At 38.2% G+C, this 20,355-nt stretch overlaps 3 protein-coding genes across 6 annotated transcripts; 2 read left to right on the top strand and 1 right to left on the bottom strand.

Moving 5' to 3' along the window:
- Positions 1-6,268: 6,268 nt before the first annotated feature.
- Positions 6,269-9,788, bottom strand: LOC103433601 (26S proteasome regulatory subunit S10B homolog B-like). 2 transcript variants are annotated; one of them, XM_008371870.4, is made up of 10 exons: positions 9,338-9,782; positions 8,987-9,106; positions 8,746-8,882; positions 8,504-8,665; positions 8,198-8,284; positions 7,956-8,042; positions 7,734-7,871; positions 7,382-7,573; positions 7,207-7,305; positions 6,269-6,715 (listed from the first exon to the last, which is right to left on the bottom strand). In XM_008371870.4, the coding sequence occupies exons 1-10, from the start codon at positions 9,441-9,443 to the stop codon at positions 6,641-6,643; spliced, it is 1,203 nt and encodes a 400-aa protein (XP_008370092.2). In that variant the 5' UTR covers positions 9,444-9,782; the 3' UTR covers positions 6,269-6,640. The 2 variants fall into 2 exon arrangements, with proteins under 2 accessions (XP_008370092.2, XP_008370093.2); XM_008371871.4 differs by lacking the exon at positions 8,198-8,284 and having other exon boundaries at positions 9,338-9,788.
- A 955-nt stretch (positions 9,789-10,743) lies between these two features.
- Positions 10,744-13,108, top strand: LOC103408447 (uncharacterized). Of its 2 annotated transcripts, none has more exons than XM_008347296.4 (7): positions 10,744-10,985; positions 11,068-11,129; positions 11,604-11,737; positions 11,945-12,090; positions 12,286-12,357; positions 12,507-12,614; positions 12,694-13,108. In XM_008347296.4, exons 1-7 carry the CDS (start codon positions 10,925-10,927, stop codon positions 12,882-12,884), a joined length of 774 nt encoding a protein of 257 aa, XP_008345518.2. In that variant the 5' UTR covers positions 10,744-10,924; the 3' UTR covers positions 12,885-13,108. The 2 variants fall into 2 exon arrangements, with proteins under 2 accessions (XP_008345518.2, XP_070676763.1); XM_070820662.1 differs by having other exon boundaries at positions 10,827-10,985; positions 11,083-11,129.
- A 1,905-nt stretch (positions 13,109-15,013) lies between these two features.
- LOC103433600 (vacuolar cation/proton exchanger 3-like) lies at positions 15,014-19,446 on the top strand. 2 transcript variants are annotated; one of them, XM_008371869.4, is made up of 12 exons: positions 15,014-15,202; positions 15,961-16,298; positions 16,580-16,647; positions 16,737-16,765; positions 17,055-17,251; positions 17,398-17,532; positions 17,969-18,103; positions 18,193-18,309; positions 18,402-18,455; positions 18,560-18,676; positions 18,766-18,860; positions 19,120-19,446. In XM_008371869.4, exons 2-12 carry the CDS (start codon positions 16,017-16,019, stop codon positions 19,130-19,132), a joined length of 1,242 nt encoding a protein of 413 aa, XP_008370091.2. In that variant the 5' UTR covers positions 15,014-15,202; positions 15,961-16,016; the 3' UTR covers positions 19,133-19,446. The 2 variants fall into 2 exon arrangements, with proteins under 2 accessions (XP_008370091.2, XP_008370090.2); XM_008371868.4 differs by having other exon boundaries at positions 17,398-17,607.
- Positions 19,447-20,355: the final 909 nt, after the last annotated feature.

Raw genomic sequence — 20,355 nt, 5'->3', positions numbered from 1 at the left:
GAATTTGATCCATGGCGTGAATTTCACTAATTTGAAGTGGTGAGTCCATCAAGTTTTGTACTTTGAGATGGTTCACATTCATAGTATTGAAGTGGTTCGAAGTTGTCTATATTTGTATTGCTTTTGTCCTCCACTTTGCTCCGTGTCTTGATTTGATCTTGGCCCAACGATTAACAATGACCACCCAAAAGATTTTGAAGACAAGCGTTAATTCAATCATGCCCATGAATTAATTTAAGCCATAAGTTGCGTGGGTTTGTCCTTGTGGGATAACCAACCTTCACTAAAGTCATGACAAACTTTGTCTCTTCACCTACTTAATTGCTTGCTGGAGATCTTTATTCATATTCCTAACTTAGGAATTTGAATGAAACTTGGTTAGCAACTACACTAATTTTGGTGCACCTTGAGCCTGAGTGTGCCCTTCAACGCTAGCAACAAGCTTCTTTTCCGGACAATCATTTGGTCAACTTTGTGCGTTAGTGCAATGGTAGGCTTTGAGCTTTGCTTTTGAGACTGCCATCATGATTTGGAGAGGACCATGAAATTAATCCATTGCGTTCCTTGTTTACATTTTTCTATGCATGTGATTGGGTATAAACGAGGGAATATGTGTGTGGAATTTAGCGGTTTTATACCATTTGATATTTGATACAACTTTGTGCCATTTGGGATTTGAATAATTAATAGGTAAATGACCCATTAATTAGAATCTGAGTATGACAATCTAGAAGGGTTTTAGAGCCACGTCGCATTCACTTGATTTTTTAAAGGGAACTTGATGGTGCTTTGACTTGTTTTGTTGCACTTATTTTTCTCCCCCTTTTTTTGTTTGGTGTCAATGAGATGGGGTTGCCCACTTTTTCTTCCTTGGTTTTCTTTGTCTTGGGACCCCTATCAGTTTGTCTCTATCTCATATTTTCTTTGTTCTTCATATGAGCAACATTCCCTATAAAATTAGGAACTTTGTTGCGTGAGCAGCATCCATTAAATGGAAATCTAGGAACTGTGCTTTGCAGACTCCTCTTTTACTCTTTGTAGAATTTGTAATTACTTGGTCAAAGTAGCAGGAGTGAATTTAGTTTATATAAACCAGGGATTTGTTCCGGTTTCATGGTTGCGTCTAAAATTTGATATCAGACTGCCTATGTATCCTTAACGGAATCAAACCGGCGTAGTTTGTGAAATATTTGATTTGGATTTGTAGACTTGTGTTTAGACTTGACAAAATGAGAAGCCAATTGGATTTATTTAAAACCCATATATATGACCTTCGGTAATCGCCTAATAGGCTTTGTAAAATAGGACCTTGATTTGTCTTTTCCTTAAGTAGCTCAGGACTTGAAGACAAAAAGTGGGACTCCAAGTCCCACATCAGGTACATTCTACACGTTAGAGAAGCTCATATTTTCCTCCCTTGCTGCAACCTTTGGTGTATTTGAAACTCCACAAATTTGACTTATGAATCATACATAATGATGACTAAAATTAATAACTTAGTTGTAGTCATGATTGATATTTAAGTCACATGAGTTGCCGAGGTAGTAAGCCTTTTTTGGATGTTTTTTTTTTGGTTTACATCCACTTGTTGTCCACTTGCTCTCCATGTGATGCTTTCGGTGCTTAGCAGAAGCAAAGAGGATAAAGAAAGGCTTTGAATCAAAGAGAGAGAACAAGGCCCTTTTTTATCTGGACTTTTCAACTTCAAACTTCCAATGCCACGTGAGTGGCTTTCCTTATGGTGATGCATGATCAGGGTTTGCCATCCTTTCACCATTTTCTAATAATATTTTGTCCCTTTTTCTAGGGAATCACATGCATGGCATCCCCATTTGTTTGCTCTTCATCACGTGCTATTTGCATTTCCTTTCTTCATGGAACTTATGAAAGCTTTGGAGTCTTTTAAGAAAATTGCAGCGACTTGTCTTCGATCTTCGAAGCAGCGACATGTCTTAATATTTAGAGTAGCGATCATTATATGAGGAAGGCAACAATGCTCTTTGTTATCACTACGAACTCCATAGAAACGATAGGAAAACAGGAAGCCCTTTGTGCAGTAGATTTTTGGGAGCCTCATTTTGACCTTTAAATAGACTTTTAGAACCCCATGTTATACTGGTTTCCTTCAATTAATCCTTATACCGTCATCGCATTGAGGGTGATCAACAAAAGAAAGAGTACATTCATTTCCAGCAATCCTTCTATGCATCCATGCGCATCCATTTTTCTACAACTCCTGGCTGCCTTGTTTAGTCCTAAAATGAACTCTTATGTGGCCTCTTCTTTCTCGTTGTCCGTGACTAACGACAACAATAATTGTCCGTACGAATCCATGAGCTTGCCACCTGGATCATCATGCTCAGATTTGTGCGGTGGTTGTGTAATGGCGGCGTTGAAGTCGTTGGTGCTGTCCTTGGCTTTGTCTTCTGTTTGACATCAGAAGTGGTGATGCAAATGTTGCCTTCTTTAACTTCTTCACACTGACCACCGTTGCCATCTTTTTCTTTAAACCTCTGTCGAATTTGTTGATAGTCTGGATTCGTGTGCCCAACTACATCACTTGGTTCATCGCCCTCAAATTGCGGATTCCACTGCCCTTGGGCTTCTTCTAGAAGATTGCTGGAGACGACAGTTGAAGAGCGATGGTATTGTGGTGTTTGGTTGATGCAGTGCTTGAAATCTTTAATTTTGAGAAGATAGAGCATGGTGCCGGGACTCCCACGGAGCTTTCGTATAGAGCATGGTGCCGGGACTCCCACGGAGCTTTCGGGGAGCATGGATCACTTGGTTGGAACTTCAAGGGTGGTTTAGACCACCCACAAGAAATTCATGGAGCTGACGGCAGTGGTAGGGAACAAAGCTCTTGTGTGTTTTTGTTCTCTTCAGATTTAGGCAGAAAGAAAACATGTGGCTGCTACCATTTTTGGATTGCTTCATGTTGTTGTTGTAGGTATAGAGGAAGGTAGGGGTTGCTAGCGTATAGGGTTCTTTGCTAACAAAAGTTTATTCAAGAAGACACCTACCTGCAAAACAAAATTACTGGAAACAAAGAATGAAGAGAAGAGAAACGTAGGTTTTATACTGTCTGATTGTTGTTTGTGGTTTGTTCCCCTTCTCTGCAAGACTCAATTCAGAATCGCCGGTAATGGGATTGGTTCTTCGTTGCTTATTTTCTCTCTAAATTTCTGCAGAGTCCTTCCTGTTGGAATATATTAGTATTTGAGGTATTATTTTGTTTGAGTTTTCTTATAAGTTTAGTTTGGGTCTAGCCTGTTAGCATTAGGGTTATGGTTAGTTTATTATAAATAGAGTGCTTTGTTATTCATTAGAAAACAAGTTAGTCACAATGTAGCCTTCTAGGGTTTTATAGCCGTTCTGGCATTTTCGTTATTCAACTTGGTATCAGAGCAGGTTTGATCATTCGGGATTTAATCAGTTCTTTATTGGTATCAATTAGTTGTTTGTTTGATATTAGTTTTCAGTATTAGTTTTGGAAAAAAAAATAGAAATAAAAATTGCTGAAGCTTTGTCGTGCCTCACCACCCGCTGCTTGAATCGATTCTGTGGCTATCCATTGAACTCGTTGTCCGCACCACCACCCGTTGAATCAGCTGCTTCCCTTGCTGTACTCGCATTCCCTGCCGTCGCTACACTAGAACTAACCCACCAAGTCTGCTGTCTCGATCAGATCCCGAAGAACTTGCACCGCCAACTGTTACTGCATGAACCCACCTTCAACCTCGATTCATCACTGTCCACCATTTGTTTTCACGAAGCCCAGATCCGAGAACCCAAACTCTGATCGAGTTCGTCTTTGCCCTGCACTTTGCCATAGCCTCATAGCCGCACCACTGCACCTACAGCTTGACGCGCTTCCGCAATCCGTCGTCCCTCGTTGTCATGTGCATAAGCCTTGAAAACCTTGCACCCACACCCCTTGAATCTGCATCTTTGTACCCGTATCTGTCTGCATCAAAACTTGTTTTTGCGTTGCCATCCCAAGAAAGAGGAAGAAGGAGATAAAAATAAAAATAAATAAAAAAGACGAACGCACAAAAAGAAGAAAGAGGATGAAGGAGAAAAGAGGAAAAACATGAATTAAAAAGGAGAAGAAACAGAAGAAACAAGAAAAGGAAAGAGAAAAGGTTGGAGGTTTTAACTCCCACATGGGCATAAGAAAAAATGGGTTGTTTGGTCATTTTTGGTTTAAAGTTCGAGGTCCACTAGTTGTTGGCCTGTTTGGGATTGTTATGTAATCATTCGAGTACTTGGACCTGTGACCACTCAAGTGATATTTGTGTTTGTTTGTTCGTTGCTACAATTGAGATATGGAAATCTTGTTTGTTTAGTGACGGGTTCTTTCCATACTCTCAACTCTAGCGAGTTTGCCAACCAAAATCAAGAATCAAGTCAAGTCAAGAATCAAGAATCAAGAACCAATTTGCTAGTTTGCCAGTCAAGTCAAGTCAAGTCAAGTTTGCATGCCTGCCAGTCCACCTAACAAAACCAGTCCGCATCTGCTTGTTTGCAAACTCATGTCGTATATCGCCATGAGTTTGACAGGGGGTGTTGGAATATATTAGTATTTTAGGTATTATTTTGTTTGAGTTTTCTTATAAGTTTAGTTTGGGCCTAGCCTGTTAGCATTAGGGTTAGTGTTAGTTTATTATAAATAGAGTGCTTTGTTATTCATTAGAAAACCAGTTAGTCACAATGTAGCCTTATAAGGTTTTGTAGTCGTTCCGGCATTCTCGTTATTCCTCCTTTTTTTTTTGTCTCCCCGTTTTCTTTGGTTCGATCCCTTTTTATAGGCGAATGGTGGACATGGCAGTTGAAGTTAGTAGGATGCTATTTTCCTATGGTGTGGAGATGCTGAGAGAAAGCCATCACTTGAGTGGAGAATGTGGGAGTTTTGGAGAGTTCTAGACACACATGACCTCTATATTTGGTTGCCATGTAGATGACAAACTCCATCAGACTTGTCATACATTGCGGTCCATGTGTGTGCGGGTGTAGAGGTTTTATTTTTATTTTTATTTTTACTTTTAAGTCTCCCTGTTTTTAATAAGACTTGCTAATATATTTTGTTCATAGAAATATATAGCTCAACAGGATGGAGATTAGATTGTATCTAGATTTTCGAACTATGTTGGGAAACTCCGAGATAGCATCGACTCTGAGAATTCCTTTATTGTAACTACCAAGTATCGACCATATGTTGAGGTCTATGTTTACAACATATTAATCGAAGTTTCCAACATGTCCACCCAACATTTTCTTGAGGTCTATGTTAAAATATACTTCAATAAAAATATAGCGTCAGCGACTCTTGTTTTATTTTATGAGTACCCTAATCTTGCAGGGATTGAGACATCAAGTGATGCGGCTAAAGACGTTGCCACCCACATCTGCAAAGTTACCAGAGTTGAGCAAGAGTAGCAGAATGTTGTCCTCCAATACAAAAGGAAAGACATCCCGGACGTCTCTCCGATTGCCAACCTCTCGTCAGTTCAAAAGATCAAAGAGATCGTCTTCATCATCAATTGATGATCTTCCTGACGGTGTGTAGGTTGAAATCTTTTACCGCCTTACCTGCACTAAATTTGTTTTACAATGTAAGTGTGTGTCCAAGCGTTGGAGCTCGATCATCAGAGATTCTTATTTTATTGGCCGCTTTGTAAATGTCGAAAGTGCTACGAAACTCCGAAGATACGCACGCTGATAAGCGGTAGAGCGGTAGAGCGGAGGGTTTCCCCTTACAGTTATAGTCGTCACCCAATGTACTAACTAACGGTGCTCAGACGAATCATGCGGAGGGTTTCCCCTTACAGTAAAAAGTCGTCGCCCAATGTACTAACGGTTCTCAGACAAATCATGAGTTGCCAACCATTGTAGCGACATATAACGACTTAGTTTTGTGTTGCGAAAGCTTGTATCATCAACGCAGTTCCTACATTTGTAATGCATACGGTCCCAAGATGTCATGCCGACGAGGAGTTGGATTCATCAGCAGCATTCCCTGACTGTAACGGTGAGAAAGACGATTTGGAAGGAGACAGAGCATCCAGCTTAATGCCGATGAATCATAGCAGTCTCTGCTCGTGTTCTTATGAAAGAAGCAAACTTGTGAAAATGATTTATCTTTGAACCCCAAATTGAACATTGACTTACATTCTTTATGTTTGCTTCAATGTCTCAGACTTTTAAATCTTACGGATATTTGTTTATTCGCAAAAGGAAATGACAATATTTATTAACAATAAGCTACTAATGCAATTATTATCTATTAATAAGAAAAATCAGGGTTTATTTAGCATAAAACGTATAAGATTATACAAGAAATTTGATTGAATGTGGACAACCCCAGATATCAGCTGTACAGAAAACACCTTAAATCTGAAGTAGCAATTAAACATTCGAGAATCGTAATAAGAAAATAAGACTCAAACGAGTAAATGGCGCCTTCGAAATGCAATTCAAAATGTGAGTCTGGTGGTAAACACATTCTTAGAAGCTATGTTGCAGTACCACCGGGCACCAGCCACATCTCGTAAAGAAAATACAGCACAACCGCCCGAACATGATCGGAGTTTTAACTTTTACATAACTCTTCATGTAGGTTCAAAATTCAAATTTGGTTTCATTCCTTCCCAAAATCTGCGTTGTAGTGGGAACTAGATTCAAGTTTCTTTGCTTCGTTCAGTTTCCGTACAGCCTGAGAAATAAAAAACACACACTTAGAATCAAGATATAAAAAATCGATTGTTTGCATGCACAGTGCCAAACGAGCAAGACAAACACCAAATATTTGACAACACTTGACTTTAGTACCACACTCTTATTCTGTTCCTTGAGGTCTTGGGTTTGACAACCTTTAAGATAGTAGGTAGTCGAACCCCATAGGTGTCAAACCCAACAAAGCAATCAAAAGAGAAAGTTAAAGATTGTGACCTAGAACAACATGAAATAGACAACCCTAAACACCTCCAAAGACATTCTTGGGTTCCATCTCTAATAGTTAGAACAAGGTATGGGAGTAGCTCCGAAAATGAAGCATTGGGACTTCCATAATTTTCAAGAATGGACATTATCGATTTTCATGCCACATCACTGAGACCATGGCCCATGTAGTTTTTAAGGCTCATTTCATCTCATTACTCATCATTTTTAATAGAGTAAAACATCATTACTATATTTAACACGTACCTTCATGAAATCTTCATGGATGACATAATCCCTTTCTGCACGGATTGCAGACATCCCAGCTTCAGTGCAGACATTACGGAGATCAGCTCCATTAAAACCCTGAATGAAGACAATGCATCGAATCATCGAGGTAAAGCATGTAACAGACTCTTTTGAAATAGATAATCATGCTTACCTCAGCAAGCTTCACAACTGCCTCATAATCAATTTCCCCATGTTTGGCAATCCCGGCGGCATGGATTTTGAGAATTTCCATTCTTGATTGCTCATTAGGCAATGGGATCTCTATCTTGCGGTCGAGTCGCCCAGGACGCAGAAGTGCAGGATCCAGGACATCAGGCCTATTAGTTGCCATGATCATTTTCACCTGCGAAATGAAATTAATCAACTTCCATCATCCATGCCAAGCTATGATCTACTTTTACGCCATTAAAGGTTTATACAAGCATGACCAGTAAGCAAGTTTCATCTGTTTGTTGTGACCAAACCAAAAAAATTAATCTTGATTTAAATCAAAATATACTTACCTTTCCAAGCTGTTCAAATCCATCTAACTGGTTCAGCAACTCCATGAGAGTTCGCTGAATTTCTCGGTCTGCACTAGTCCCTTCACTAAAACGTCGTCCACCAATAGCATCGACCTCATCCATAAAAATGATACAAGGCTAGACACAAAGTCAACAAAATTAAGCATGCTTTCAAATAGGAATATTTAATGTTATAATGCTAAAACAATTTCAAGCTCATACCTGGTGATCACGGGCATAACCAAACATTTCCCTTATCAATCTTGCACTTTCACCAATATATTTATCAATAATGGCACTTGATACAACCTAGGCCAGGGATAGCAGTAGCCAGTAGCCAATATCAAAGATAAGTTGAAACAATTAAAAACATTCTAGTCTTGTTCAAAGAAACACGTAACAACATATGCAGCAATACAACTTATAACGTCATAAACAAGCTGCTATCTAGAAGAATGAATAACCTTTAAAAAGTTAGCATCTATGTTACTAGCAATTGCTCTGGCTAGTAATGTCTTCCCTGTTCCCGGAGGACCATACAGAAGAACACCCTGAAAAAATTTGAAAGGTAAATACAATAAAAAGGTCGTACCCAGTGCACAAGGCTCCCGCTTTACGCAGGGTCTGGGAGAGGTAAATGTCGGCTAGCCTATTTGAAAGGTAAATACAATAAGAAAAAAAAAAAAAGCTCTATTTGAAAATTCCAAGTTCCTAGGTTTCTGAAAATATTGCTAAGAATATGAAGAACACCAACAACAGTTTAAAATTACCTTGGGAGGTTTGATCCCCACTCTAAGAAAAAGTTCAGGATTCATTAGCGGCAGTTCTATGGATTCTCTAAGTTCTCGGATCTGATCTGATAGTCCTCCCACAGCCGAGTAACTAACATTACCAGGATCTTCATGAAGCATATTATATACAACGGGATCAACCTGCCAACAATATGAAAGAATGCTCATGAATAGATGAGTAAAGTGTCAAACTTTATAATAAATAATCAGATAATAATTACTTCTCTGGGAAGAGCCCGCATGATCGTCAAAGTCGTCATATCCAAAACAACGCGAGTGCCAGTTACTAGTTTTTCTTTGTCAACCTTACTGCGACACCCAACGACATATCTAGGACCACTACTGGCCTTCACAATCACTGAGGCAACAAACACAAAGGCCATTAGATTGGCAGTTCTAACTGGGTTTCCAACAATTAAACTTTAAACAATGAAACAAGCATTAAGCAAACAATCTGCTTACGGCGTTCATTATCGAGAGGCCGAAGAACTTCACCAATAATCTGTCCCACGCTTTGAAGGGACTTCAAATCATCTTCAGTTTTCCCAAATTCTTTCCTTGAAGTCCGCAAGTTCTCTCTCACTGCAAACCGTCCCAAAATTGCAAAACAAATCAATTATGTTTCTTCAAAATATCTAAATTTCCCAATTCACAACAGAAAGCCCCAAACAAACCTAAACCAGAACAGAATCGCTCAAGTGAAATGTGAATCGAAACCCTAAAAGGGAGAGCAGAGCATACTAAAAGCTTACTAATTTGAACAATTAATTTGATAACTGAAAAAGGGGTAGGGTTTGGGGGTGCGGAATTGACCTGCGCGAACTCGGGAGTCGAGCTCCTTGTGCTGGAGTAACTTTTTGCGGTAGTCGAAAACCGCAGTGCGACGGCGTACGGCGTCCTCTGATGTCTCTGTCGTCATCGCAGCGCAGCGCTTCTTTGGTGAAGAGAAGTAAATAGTAACTCTTTGAATTAGAGAGAGTGGCGGGCAAATTTATTTATAGTGGCGGTCCTTGTGTTCATAACAAAGAAGTAATCGGAAACTATGGAATCCTGATGGACTCGGGCTTTAAGTCTAGCGGCTGGGTTTGTGGTGGTGGTGGACCCTAGAAGCGATGGATTCGGTGGCTCCGGCTAAGCCGATATGAGAGAAAGAGAGGGGCGAGAGGGAGGGAGGCTGACCTGTTTCAGTGGTTTATTAGTCTTTCAAACTCTATGCAGGAGGTTGGCGGTTCGAATCCTCCTTCGTTCCCTTTTTGCCAAACATTGCAATCCTTCCTTCCCATTTGATATATGAAAATTGTTATTGGCACTCCAAAAATCTCATTCTACACTTGCGAGGAGTGTAAAATAAGATTTTTGGAGTGCAAATAACACTTCTGTTGATATATATATGTTTAAATGGTCCTGTTATTTGCACTCTCAAAATATAATTTTGCACTTCTTTTTAGTATATTTTTAATTTCCATTTAGTGTTATGGTATTTCTATCTTTACTTATAAGTGAAAGGTGATTTAATTCTCACAAAAGCCGCATTTAAACCACATTATTATGGCTAACTCAATGTGAGACTTTGCCCACTTTCACTATAAATATTATCGTTTGTTAAAAAAAGTGTATTTTAATTTTAAATATAAAAAATTTGGAGAGCAAAATTAGAAGTGTTCCTAAGTTACAAATTTAGTGGATGATGAGGTTTATTCTTTCAAATCTTAATATAAAAAATCGTTCTATAAAAAGTAAAATAAAAAAATCAAACTTTGAAGTATTGGATGTTTAATTTGTGGCCGGATCCTTTCAACCTAATCATTCTCATCGTATAATTTGGATCCTTAAAATTTGATCCAACGACTAAAGTTATTATAACTTATTAGAGTGGGCTTCTATTTGTAGCCGTTTGATCAAATTTCAAGATCTCGAATTGTTTAATGAGAATTATTAGGTGGAACAGATTCGAAGACGATTCATTTCCTAATTTGTGAACGCATGCTTATTTGCATTTGGAAACCAAATGATAAAATTTTAAGGAAAACTAATGAAAATAATTTGAAAACTTTGAGTTTTATTGATAAGGATAAAATAAAGGGTAAAATGAATAGTACCAAGATTGATTTTTTTAGTATAAAAATGTGATTTTTCGTTAAATTAAATAGTATCATGAGCTTTTCGTTAAAGTTTCCAATAAAATTTGGGTAAACCAGAAGAGTTTCTCAAATATAAGGGGGGAATTAACAATATTTTCCCTAAAATACAAGAAGAAAATAAGAATACTCAAAATATTGAGCCTGATTTCTGAAATTTTACTGTTTTGGGGGCAGGATTTTAATTGCGAATCCTTGTTTTCTTCTCCGGGTAGGTTTTGCCTCCTCGCAGCTTCTGTTTCTGAGCAGAAGAAGGACGACGATGGACATTGCTCTCTTTTCCCCATCTTCGCTTTTTCATGACGACGATGACTCTTCCAGTGGTATATTCTCTCTCTCTCTCTCTCTCTCTCTCTCTCTCTCTCTCTCTCTCTCTCTCTCTAACTTAGTGGGTCTAAATTGCAGGTGAGGAAAACACAGAGAGCCAGCAAAACTTCGTAGAGAGGAGGCACGAGTTTCCTGGGATGGTATGTCTATTCCTTCATTTGGGTAACACCCAGAAACGTGAATTTGTCTTTCACTTCTTCTAACTGTAAGTTTTCGTATTTTTTCTTTTCTGTTCTGATTTGTTGAATTTGTGTTTTTTTAATCTCTTTCCCATTTGAAATCACTTAATGAAATGAAATTTCGTAAACAGGCTAGAGTTTAATTTTACGCGTTCGATTATAGTTTAGAAACAACATTTACATTCATATGTAGCATTTGTTCCATGGATAAATCAAAACTCAAAAGCAGATGTATGAGTTCAATTCCGTGGAATTGAGTGCTTAAGTGCATTCATTTCAGGGGGTATTCGGCCTTTCGTTGAACGCGAAAAGAGTTATTTCGAGTTCTAGTTTTAGTTTATATTTCAGCTTGGTTCTTGATTGCTTCTTTGTAGAGTTTGATAGTATAGAACTTTTAGTACTATAAACTAAGATAAGTGATTCGGATTGGTACAGGAGTTGGTTGTCCGAGAATTTTCGTTTCATCAGTTGAATGCCAATTTACTCTGGCCTGGGACATTTGCATTTGCAGAATGGTTAGTTGAACACAGGCCATCAATTGAAGGAAGGCATTGTCTTGAACTGGGCAGGTATTTCTCGACCGTTTCACTTCCATATGTGTATGCAATCATCGACTCCTGCATGGAAGGATTACTTGAATCCTTTTCTTTTTCTTGTTCCTCGCACTTTTTAGTGTTGATCATAGGTACTGACTGCATCACATAGATGTTTTTTTCACATAGGGGAAACCCTTATGTTGCTTGTAAACTGATGTTGGTTTGTCTACTGATTGGCAGTGGCACGGGTGCTTTGGCAATTTTTCTACGAAGATTGTTTAATCTTGACATTACGACATCAGACTATAATGATCAGGAAATTGAAGATAATATAGCTCATAACTGCAGGGTAAATGGAATTACACCTGTCCTTCCTCATATAAAGCGTATGTCATCCTTTTCTGGACTGAGTTGTCCTTCAGTTTCTTCACTCTTGAGCATTTTATTTTACTTTTGTTTTTTTATCTCGGGTTTCTTTTACTGCCTAAAATCATAGTGTGTTGAAATTCTAATTGACTGACTGTTTCTTAAATTTGTATTGGGATTCTATTAAATTCATAAGATGGATACTAATTTTTCAGATACATGGGGTGACAGTTTCCCTACTGCTGATCCAGACTGGGACCTAATCATTGCTAGTGATATCTTATTGTGTAAGTTTCTCCTCTTGTGATTTCACTCAAGTATCTTTCTTCAAACCTCGGAGAGTCGGAATCTTTATTCCAATGTCTGTGGTACTGAATATTCGTGGAGCTGCACATAAACGGTATGCTAATGGTTCCTTTTTCTTGACTACTTGCAGATGTGAAGCAGTATCCAAATTTGATAAAAACCCTTTTGTTTCTCCTCAAATCTTACAAGCCGAAGGATGGTAAAGCACAGCCTCAAGCAAAGGATGAACAGAGTGGTGGTACTATGCTGACAAATTCATCCAGTATAAGTAGTATCTGGTGAAACTATTCTCATTCTTATTCACCTCTTGCTCACAGGAGACTCTTTTAGTTTTCCCCGGCCAGCATTTCTGATGAGTTGGAGACGCAGAATCGGAAAAGAGGATGAATCACTTTTCTTCACTGGTTGCGAGGATGCTGGCCTTGAAGTAAAGCATCTGGGATCTCGTGTATACTGCATCAAACCAAGAGAAGCAACTTCCCACGGCGACCAAATAGAGAAGGTTTAGAAGCTATATTTGTTTGAGAAGTAGCCATTCAAAGTCCCAAATTGGCAAGGGGATCCCTTTTTTTGGGTGGCTGAAATCAAGATTTGATCTTTCTGCAATTGCATATGGGATGTAGGAAGTAGCAGAATAACTTTTGAAGATATTTAAACAATCCTTAGTTTGTTTTAATTATTATTGATGTTGTTTAAAGATAATTAAGTACACATAAAGACTTGGACACGAAAGATTGACATTTTTTTTTTGTTGACAAAATGATATTCTGAGCTACTAACTTGTAAGCATGGAAGAAAATGCCGATGATATCGGCGAAATATCGCCGATATTATCGGTTTTTCGGGGAAAGGATATTTTAATTGGTATCCGAATGGTTTTCGTCCAAATATCGCGATATTTTTTTGAACGGTGCAATCGGACTCCGAGCCGAACGTCGGAGAAGAATGCCGGAGATGGTGTGTCTATTCCCGAGCTGATTTCGTCCCAAAAACCTTGCAAAAACACAATTTTTAACTTCAATTTCACATATAAGGTTCAAATTTCACGCATGCAAGAGGTAATCAACATAGGGTTTAGTCGGTCAGAGTGCTGAATTTCAATGGAATCTCACCTGAAAACTTGGGTGTGCTTGGGTGTGGGTGCGATCGGGGAAGCCGAGCTTCCTCTGCGCGTCGCCGTGCTTCCCAGAGACGGAGGAGAGGGAGGGAGAGTTCAGGAGGGTGGTGGAGATGCTGCGCTGGCATCGGGGTGGACGGATTTGGGTGTGCCTGGGTGTGGGTGCGATCGGGGAAGCCGAGCTTCCTCTGCGCGTCGCCGTGCTTCCCAGAGACGGAGGAGAGGGAGGGAGAGTTCAGGAGGATGGTGGAGATGCTGCGTTGGCATCGTGGTGGACGGATTTGGGTGTGCCTGGGTGTGGGTGTGATCGGGGAAATGGAGTGAGAGAATGAGAGTTCGAGAGAGAGATAGAGTTGAGAACTGAGAGAGAGTGAGGGGTCCGAGAGGGACTCGGGAAAAGAGAGAGAGATAGGGTGAGGGTTAGTGGGCTGCCACGTGGCAGCGTGACAGAGAGTGAGAATCAAGATGGAGGGTCCAGATTAGATTAGGATAAAGGACTCATTTGCACAATTTATATAATTTCAGAAAATGAGTGAAAATATAAATTAATCTGGGGGTCCAGATTAGATTAGGATAAAGGACTCAATTTCAGGGAAAAAGTGAAAATATATAATTTTAGGGAAAGAGTGAAAAATTTGCCAGCTCGCTATATAATCAACTTAAATCAGTTAAATCCATCATGCAATGCATTTCCTTCCAATTTTTTGTGATAAACTAATAGATAATTGACTAAATAAACTTGAAAAAACATAATCGGCATCCAAATTAAAGTTTAGTCTTATTCAACGTATTGATTTTCAATCGTTAATTGATATACTATAATTTGGAACTTCAACGCCTAGACGCATGCTTATGTGTAAGAAATTTAAAGTGTCAAATTCGGCACATTATTCTTCATCATTTTATTCAATTCCTTTTTTTTTTAATATCCTAAATAAAACCTCCCAATATTGTACTAATTAATTATATATAAATGATTATGGTGTGTTTAAACTTCTTTCATTAATTACTACATATTTTCTACACTCACAATGTTTGCCAGCTCGCTATATAATCAACTTAAATAAGTTAAATCCATCATGCAATGCATTTCCTTCCAATTTTTTGTGATAAACTAATAGATAATTGACTAAATAAACATCCTGCAAAGTTTAATTAAAAATTTCCAAGTTTTTCTTACAATTTCCGTGGTTTCCATGTAATTTTTATCGATATCGATATTATCCCGATATTTCCATCGACATTTCCGTGTTTTCGGACTACCGATATTTCCGATATTACCGATATTTTCTTCCTTGCTTGTAAGGATGCGGGAACATTTTCTTGATTGACTGGCCAAACCCAGATCTGTGAATTCTAATTCTTGTTTAGTGTGGTGGTTTTTAGATTTTACAAGAATATCCATCATAATACTAATTGGATGGATGGTTAATAATATTTACCAAAATTGGTTAATGTTAATCCACCAAATTAAGCCAAAAGTATGCAAGGTTATGGTTGAGGTAATTTGAACAAATATAGGCCCCAAAAGAAGCCTGGCTTCTCTCTTCATGGGAGGTGGAGATAGCCGTTGCCAATGCTTCCAAATAACATGGTTATCCGAATGGGATTTTTTATATTTTTTTAATTTCTTCAGAGGAGAAACTCAAGCAACTGCCAAAATTGCCTAAAACATTAGTCGAGGATTGCTGGCTTCTGGAACTTGGGAGGTCAGTGAATCAAATTCTTCTTTTCCTACGAATATTTGAGCAATTTATGTAGTTCGTAATATGATGCGCCAGATAGATGTGGGTTAGGCAAATTTGCCCGTTCTCTTGCACGGCAATCTGAATCATCTTTCTCTTAAATTAGAAAAATGTAAAGAAGATCGTATTATATCTCAATTTAAATCATCGTTCTTGTATATTAGAATAATATAGAGAATATCGTATTGTACTTCAATTTAAATAATCTTTCTCGTAAATTAGAATATCATATTGAAAAAAATGATATGCACAAAAGGAAAACTCATGACACTCTTATTGAAACAAATGATATGCACAAGGGAAGGTATTCTCTTCGCATCCCTTTCATCTAATCCTCCTCATCAAACAATCCAGGTCCTTGAAATTTGATCAACGGCTAAAGTTATTATAACTTTTAGAATGGGTCTGTGTTTGTAGCCGTTAGATCAAATTTCAAGAATCCAGATTGTTTGATGAGGAGGATTAGGTGGAAAAGATCAGGAGTGGATCCCTTTCCACGCACAAAGGGAAACAATATGAATGGGCCTTGTAACTCATGGCACACCTCAACAATAAACTGATGGAGTTAATGTTTTACTTGCTCTGTGACTGACATGTATTTGTGACCGTCTCCACATCTGGCCACCATGCATGCCAATACAATATGTGTCCCTTCATTACTCAGATGGCATAATAATTTCTCTCTCTCTCTCTCTCTCTCTCTCTCTCTTACTCTCAACCAGAGTGTTTATGTCCGTCCCCTTGCACCGGAGTTAGATTTCTAACTCTCAAACCAAATATGGCTTCCAACCAAGAATGCCTCTTGGAAAACGGCAACCTTGTCAATGACACAAGGGAGGAGGAGGAGGAGGTGAACCACCACCATGGCAAGACAGCCAGGCAAATGTCAGCGTCTTCGCTGCGCAGAAAGTCGGATCCTTCACTAGCAGCTGGTGTTCAGAACCGCCACCTTAGGCAGTTGCTTGTAAATCTGCAAGTTGTTCTTTTTGGGACTAAGCTTTCAGTTCTCCTTCCCACCATTCCTCTATCCATTATTGCTGTGTGCTATGGCTTTGGAAAGGTGAGCGCTTTCACTTAATTATCAATAAATATTCTACACAATTTGGTGATGAATTTCGTACTCCTTTTTTTATCAGTTGGTCTCTAAATTGAATATTTTATAATATTTTTTTCACGCAGCATTTTTGGTGATTTTCGCACCCTTTTTCTCTGCATGCATTCCTGCCTTCTTTCTAGCTTTTAATCAAAAGAGAATCAAGTGACATATATAACAGGAGTACGAAAATCACTACGGGCTATAAAAAGGCGTGTTTAAAACGACTAACCTTCTTCTTTTGACAGCCCTGGATTTTCGCTCTGAGCTTACTTGCAATCACCTTACTTGCTGAGCGGATCAGTTTCCTTACAGAGTAAGGCGTTTTACACAATCAGTTAGACTTTCTTCAAAATTATGCTTGGATTAATCTTTGCCACTATGATTTTTTACTTCAAACTGCAGACAAATATCATACTACACTGGTCCAACAGGTAAACTGTTCTCATTTTTTATTTTATTTTTTATATTGTTACTTATGACGGCTCGTTTGGTGCCTAGGATTTGATGGTAAGGGATAAAACATACGATTCAAGGTTATGTTGAACGTACGTAGAGCTGAATAATGTGTCATTTTGAATGGATTAGAAGGGATTAGACACGAATGAATTTTATGCCTTTTAATCTCTTCATTACTTCTTTAAACATATCTTGAATGTAGTGAGTTATCTAATCTATTAACAGAATTTGACTCTCACAATATTTTGTGGTTTTGGTTTGCAGTTGGGGGGCTTCTGAATGCAACATTTGGTAATGCCACAGAGCTGATCATAGCAATATCTGCTCTAAGCCAAAATAACATAGCTTTGCTCAAGTATTCTCTCTTGGGTTCAGTTCTTTCCAACCTTCTCTTGGTCCTTGGCACCTCCCTTTTCTGCGGTGGCCTTGCCAACCTCAGAGGGGAGCAAAAATTTGAAAGAGTAAGAACCCTAAGAATAATTTTCGGATTTTAACTTCCGTAATTCTTCGGTTTGAACTTTATTTTTAAATTATCCGACTTATATGTTGCTTCGTATACCTGAATTTCTTTTTCTTATAAACTTTATATGCATATTGTTTTCATCAGAGACAGGCGAATGTGAACTCTCTCCTTCTACTGCTAGGCACATTCTGCCACATGCTACCGATGTTGCTTCGATACGCTGGGGACTCTGCAGTAGCAGCGGACCAAACACTCCAAATCTCAAGGGCCTTTAGTATCGTAATGCTACTTTCTTATACTGCATTCTTATTCTTCCAACTGTGGACTCACCATGGATATTTCGAATCTCAGCAAGTAATTATCCTAATTTTTTTGCTGCAATCATGATTTTATTTTCCTGATTCCATGAGTACTGCATAGGAAATAGATGATATAATAAAAGCATCAATCTAATTATATAATGCAGAAGAATCGTTGCATGAAAATTCATGATACTATTGATGAAACTTTTCATCTGTTTATTTTTTTTTCTGCTTACTTGTCATACAAGTCTTCATTCCGAACTGATCTGAGAGAGTGAAGATCCCAAAACAAAGAGATTTTTTGTTAAAGCAATTGATGATATGTGCATTAAACTTGCATTTTCAGTGCTTCCTTTCACAAAAACAAGTTGTTAGAGCTCAGCTAAGTAATTAGGAAAAATGCAACTGAGCAGGTATCGGAAGTTGATGGTGATGAGGATGTTCAAGAAGATGCGGCTGAGGTCGGTTTCTGGAGTGGATTTGCTTGGTTGTTTGTTGTCACTACCATCACCGCTTTGCTGTCTGAATATGTGGTGGGCACAATTGAGGTAATTAATTAGTACACTATGTTGTTTAGTGGGTTTGTAAACCTTCTCATCAAGACATGCAAATTCACCGAATTCGTATGTTATATTAGGATGCGTCAAGATCCTGGGGTTTGTCAGTCAGCTTCCTCAGCCTCATCCTTGTACCGATTCTTGGAAATGCAGCTGAGCACGCAGGATCGATCATATTTGCTCTCAAGAACAAGTTGGTGAGTAATCCTAATATCTTTGATTAATTGATCTCCTCTTCTTGCAGGAAGTTATAATTAAGTTTACATTTTTCTGTTTTACACAATTGCAGGATATATCTTTAGCAGTCTCTTTGGGGTCTGCAACTCAGATCGCGATGTTCGTGGTTCGTGTTCATAACCTAAGCTCAATTACTGTAGTCTCTTTCCAAACCAGAAGAACAAAAGTTCCATTAACAAAAACTCTTTTTTTTCTATACGTGTGACGCAGGTTCCGTGCTGCGCTGTTGTTGGTTGGATAATGGGAGTTAACATGGATCTGAACTTCAATCTGATTGAGACAGTGTCATTTGCTCTAGCAGTGATCACAGCAGCCTTTGCTCTACAAGTAATACTCACATGATTAATCATACATAACTTCATATGTATTAAGTATATCATACTTTCTCATATGTTTTTAACCTTGATTTTTTTTAGGATGGGACTTCACATTATGTGAAGGGATTGGTTCTTATTCTCTGCTACATTGTCATTGGAATCTGCTTCTTCGTATACGAAACACCCCTCGATCGGTGAGTCGTTAAAAGAGAAATGACTTCTGCATACACTTTTTCACATCCTGTACACCACTATTCTTTTTTGGTCTTTGGTTTGAATCAAGGGTGGTCAACTTTAATAGGCGTGAACGTAATGTAAAAAAAGGCATGTAGAAATCACTCCCGGTAGTTAAAAATGCCGTAAACACCAACCCTTTTCAATTCTCAAAGCTCTCTACACACATATATATATATATATAAACCATATTTGAATCATGTTGATTTGTTTCCGCAGAACAAACAAATAGCTAGCATCAACTTGATGACACCAGTCATGAATTAAAGGCAGTATTCACATCCTTTGATTGACGTCGGAGAAACTTGAGGGCAGGATTGGTTCAAGGTGACTCCCAAAAGTGGAAATATGCTTCCTTCCTTAGCCTGCGACGAGATAAATTATTTGGGCCCAATTGATTTCGTTAACATTGGCCAGATTGATTTGTTATTCAAATAAATGGCTTCCCAGCCCTGGCTACGGTTTTTCTTTTTTTTCTTTTATTTTTCTTTCAATATGACTATATATTTATATTAAGAGGTAGGAAATTTGAATTAGGCTACATAATGGGTCAGTCATATATATTAGTTCGAACTCACCATCCATGAGAATTAAATCTAATACTTCCTACTATAGTTTAGTAGTTAAAAGCTTGTTTGGAAATGCTTTTAAAATGACTGAAAACGCTTTTATTAAAAATGTTTTTAGAACAAGTGAATCATAAAAAACACTTAAATGTTTCCTGCAAGTACCAGTTACGTGCTTCTTACATAAAACATTTTAATTGCTTTTAGAACCGAAAAATATTTTCGCTAAAAACGCTTTTAGTCATTAAAAAAAAAAAAAAAAAACTTCCAAACGAGCTCTAAAGGACCCTTGAGAATAAATTAACATCAAACTCGCCAATCACAAGATTCTAATATAAGACATTTCACTTATAAATTAAGATGAACATTATTAGACTGTAGTACTAAATGGTTTTACTTTTATTCTTTTCATCTCATTTCACATTTCCAAGAAATGAGCATGTGGTCCACTATCTTAGTGAATAGTGTCTAGGTTTCATCCATGTGTCTCGGTTTCGAAACTCTTCTTCCTAAATTATTGTAAAAGTTTTGAACCTTCCTCCTCCCTTAATAATAATATCATAAAATTACATTACATCATAATGGTTTTACTACAGCATGACGTTCACATCAAATGTATGAGATACAACCAACAACAACAACAACAACAAAGCCTTTTCCCACTAAGTGGGGTCGGCTATATGAATCCTAGAACGCCATTGCGCTCAGTTTTGTGTCATGTCCTCCGTTAGATCCAAGTACTCTAAGTCTTTTCTTAGGGTCTCTTCCAAAGTTTTCCTAGGTCTTCCTCTACCCCTTCGGCCCTGAACCTCTGTTCCGTAGTCACATCTTCGAACCGGAGCGTCAGTAGGCATTCTTTGCACATGTCCAAACCACCGTAACTGATTTT

This window comes from Malus domestica, chromosome 04 (genome assembly GCF_042453785.1).
Source record: "Malus domestica chromosome 04, GDT2T_hap1".
NCBI lineage: Eukaryota > Viridiplantae > Streptophyta > Magnoliopsida > Rosales > Rosaceae > Malus > Malus domestica.
Note: the sequence above shows the minus strand (reverse complement) of the source record. Positions and strands in the feature narration are given on the sequence as shown.

Excerpts from the sequence above, each read along its gene's own strand:
- LOC103433600 (XM_008371868.4), top strand. The coding sequence starts at position 16,017 with ATGGCTTCCAACCAAGAATGCCTCTTGGAAAACGGCAACCTTGTCAAT. Across the intron at positions 16,648-16,736 it reads CGGATCAGTTTCCTTACAGA|ACAAATATCATACTACACTG; the intron begins GTAAGGCGTTTT and ends TTCAAACTGCAG. Across the intron at positions 17,252-17,397 it reads GGGAGCAAAAATTTGAAAGA|AGACAGGCGAATGTGAACTC; the intron begins GTAAGAACCCTA and ends TGTTTTCATCAG.
- LOC103408447 (XM_008347296.4), top strand. The coding sequence starts at position 10,925 with ATGGACATTGCTCTCTTTTCCCCATCTTCGCTTTTTCATGACGACGAT. Across the intron at positions 12,091-12,285 it reads TGTCCTTCCTCATATAAAGC|ATACATGGGGTGACAGTTTC; the intron begins GTATGTCATCCT and ends CTAATTTTTCAG. Across the intron at positions 12,358-12,506 it reads TGCTAGTGATATCTTATTGT|ATGTGAAGCAGTATCCAAAT; the intron begins GTAAGTTTCTCC and ends GACTACTTGCAG.
- LOC103433601 (XM_008371870.4), bottom strand. The coding sequence starts at position 9,443 with ATGACGACAGAGACATCAGAGGACGCCGTACGCCGTCGCACTGCGGTT. Across the intron at positions 8,285-8,503 it reads TGGGGATCAAACCTCCCAAG|GGTGTTCTTCTGTATGGTCC; the intron begins GTAATTTTAAAC and ends AAATTTTTTCAG. Across the intron at positions 7,872-7,955 it reads GTTATGCCCGTGATCACCAG|CCTTGTATCATTTTTATGGA; the intron begins GTATGAGCTTGA and ends CTTTGTGTCTAG.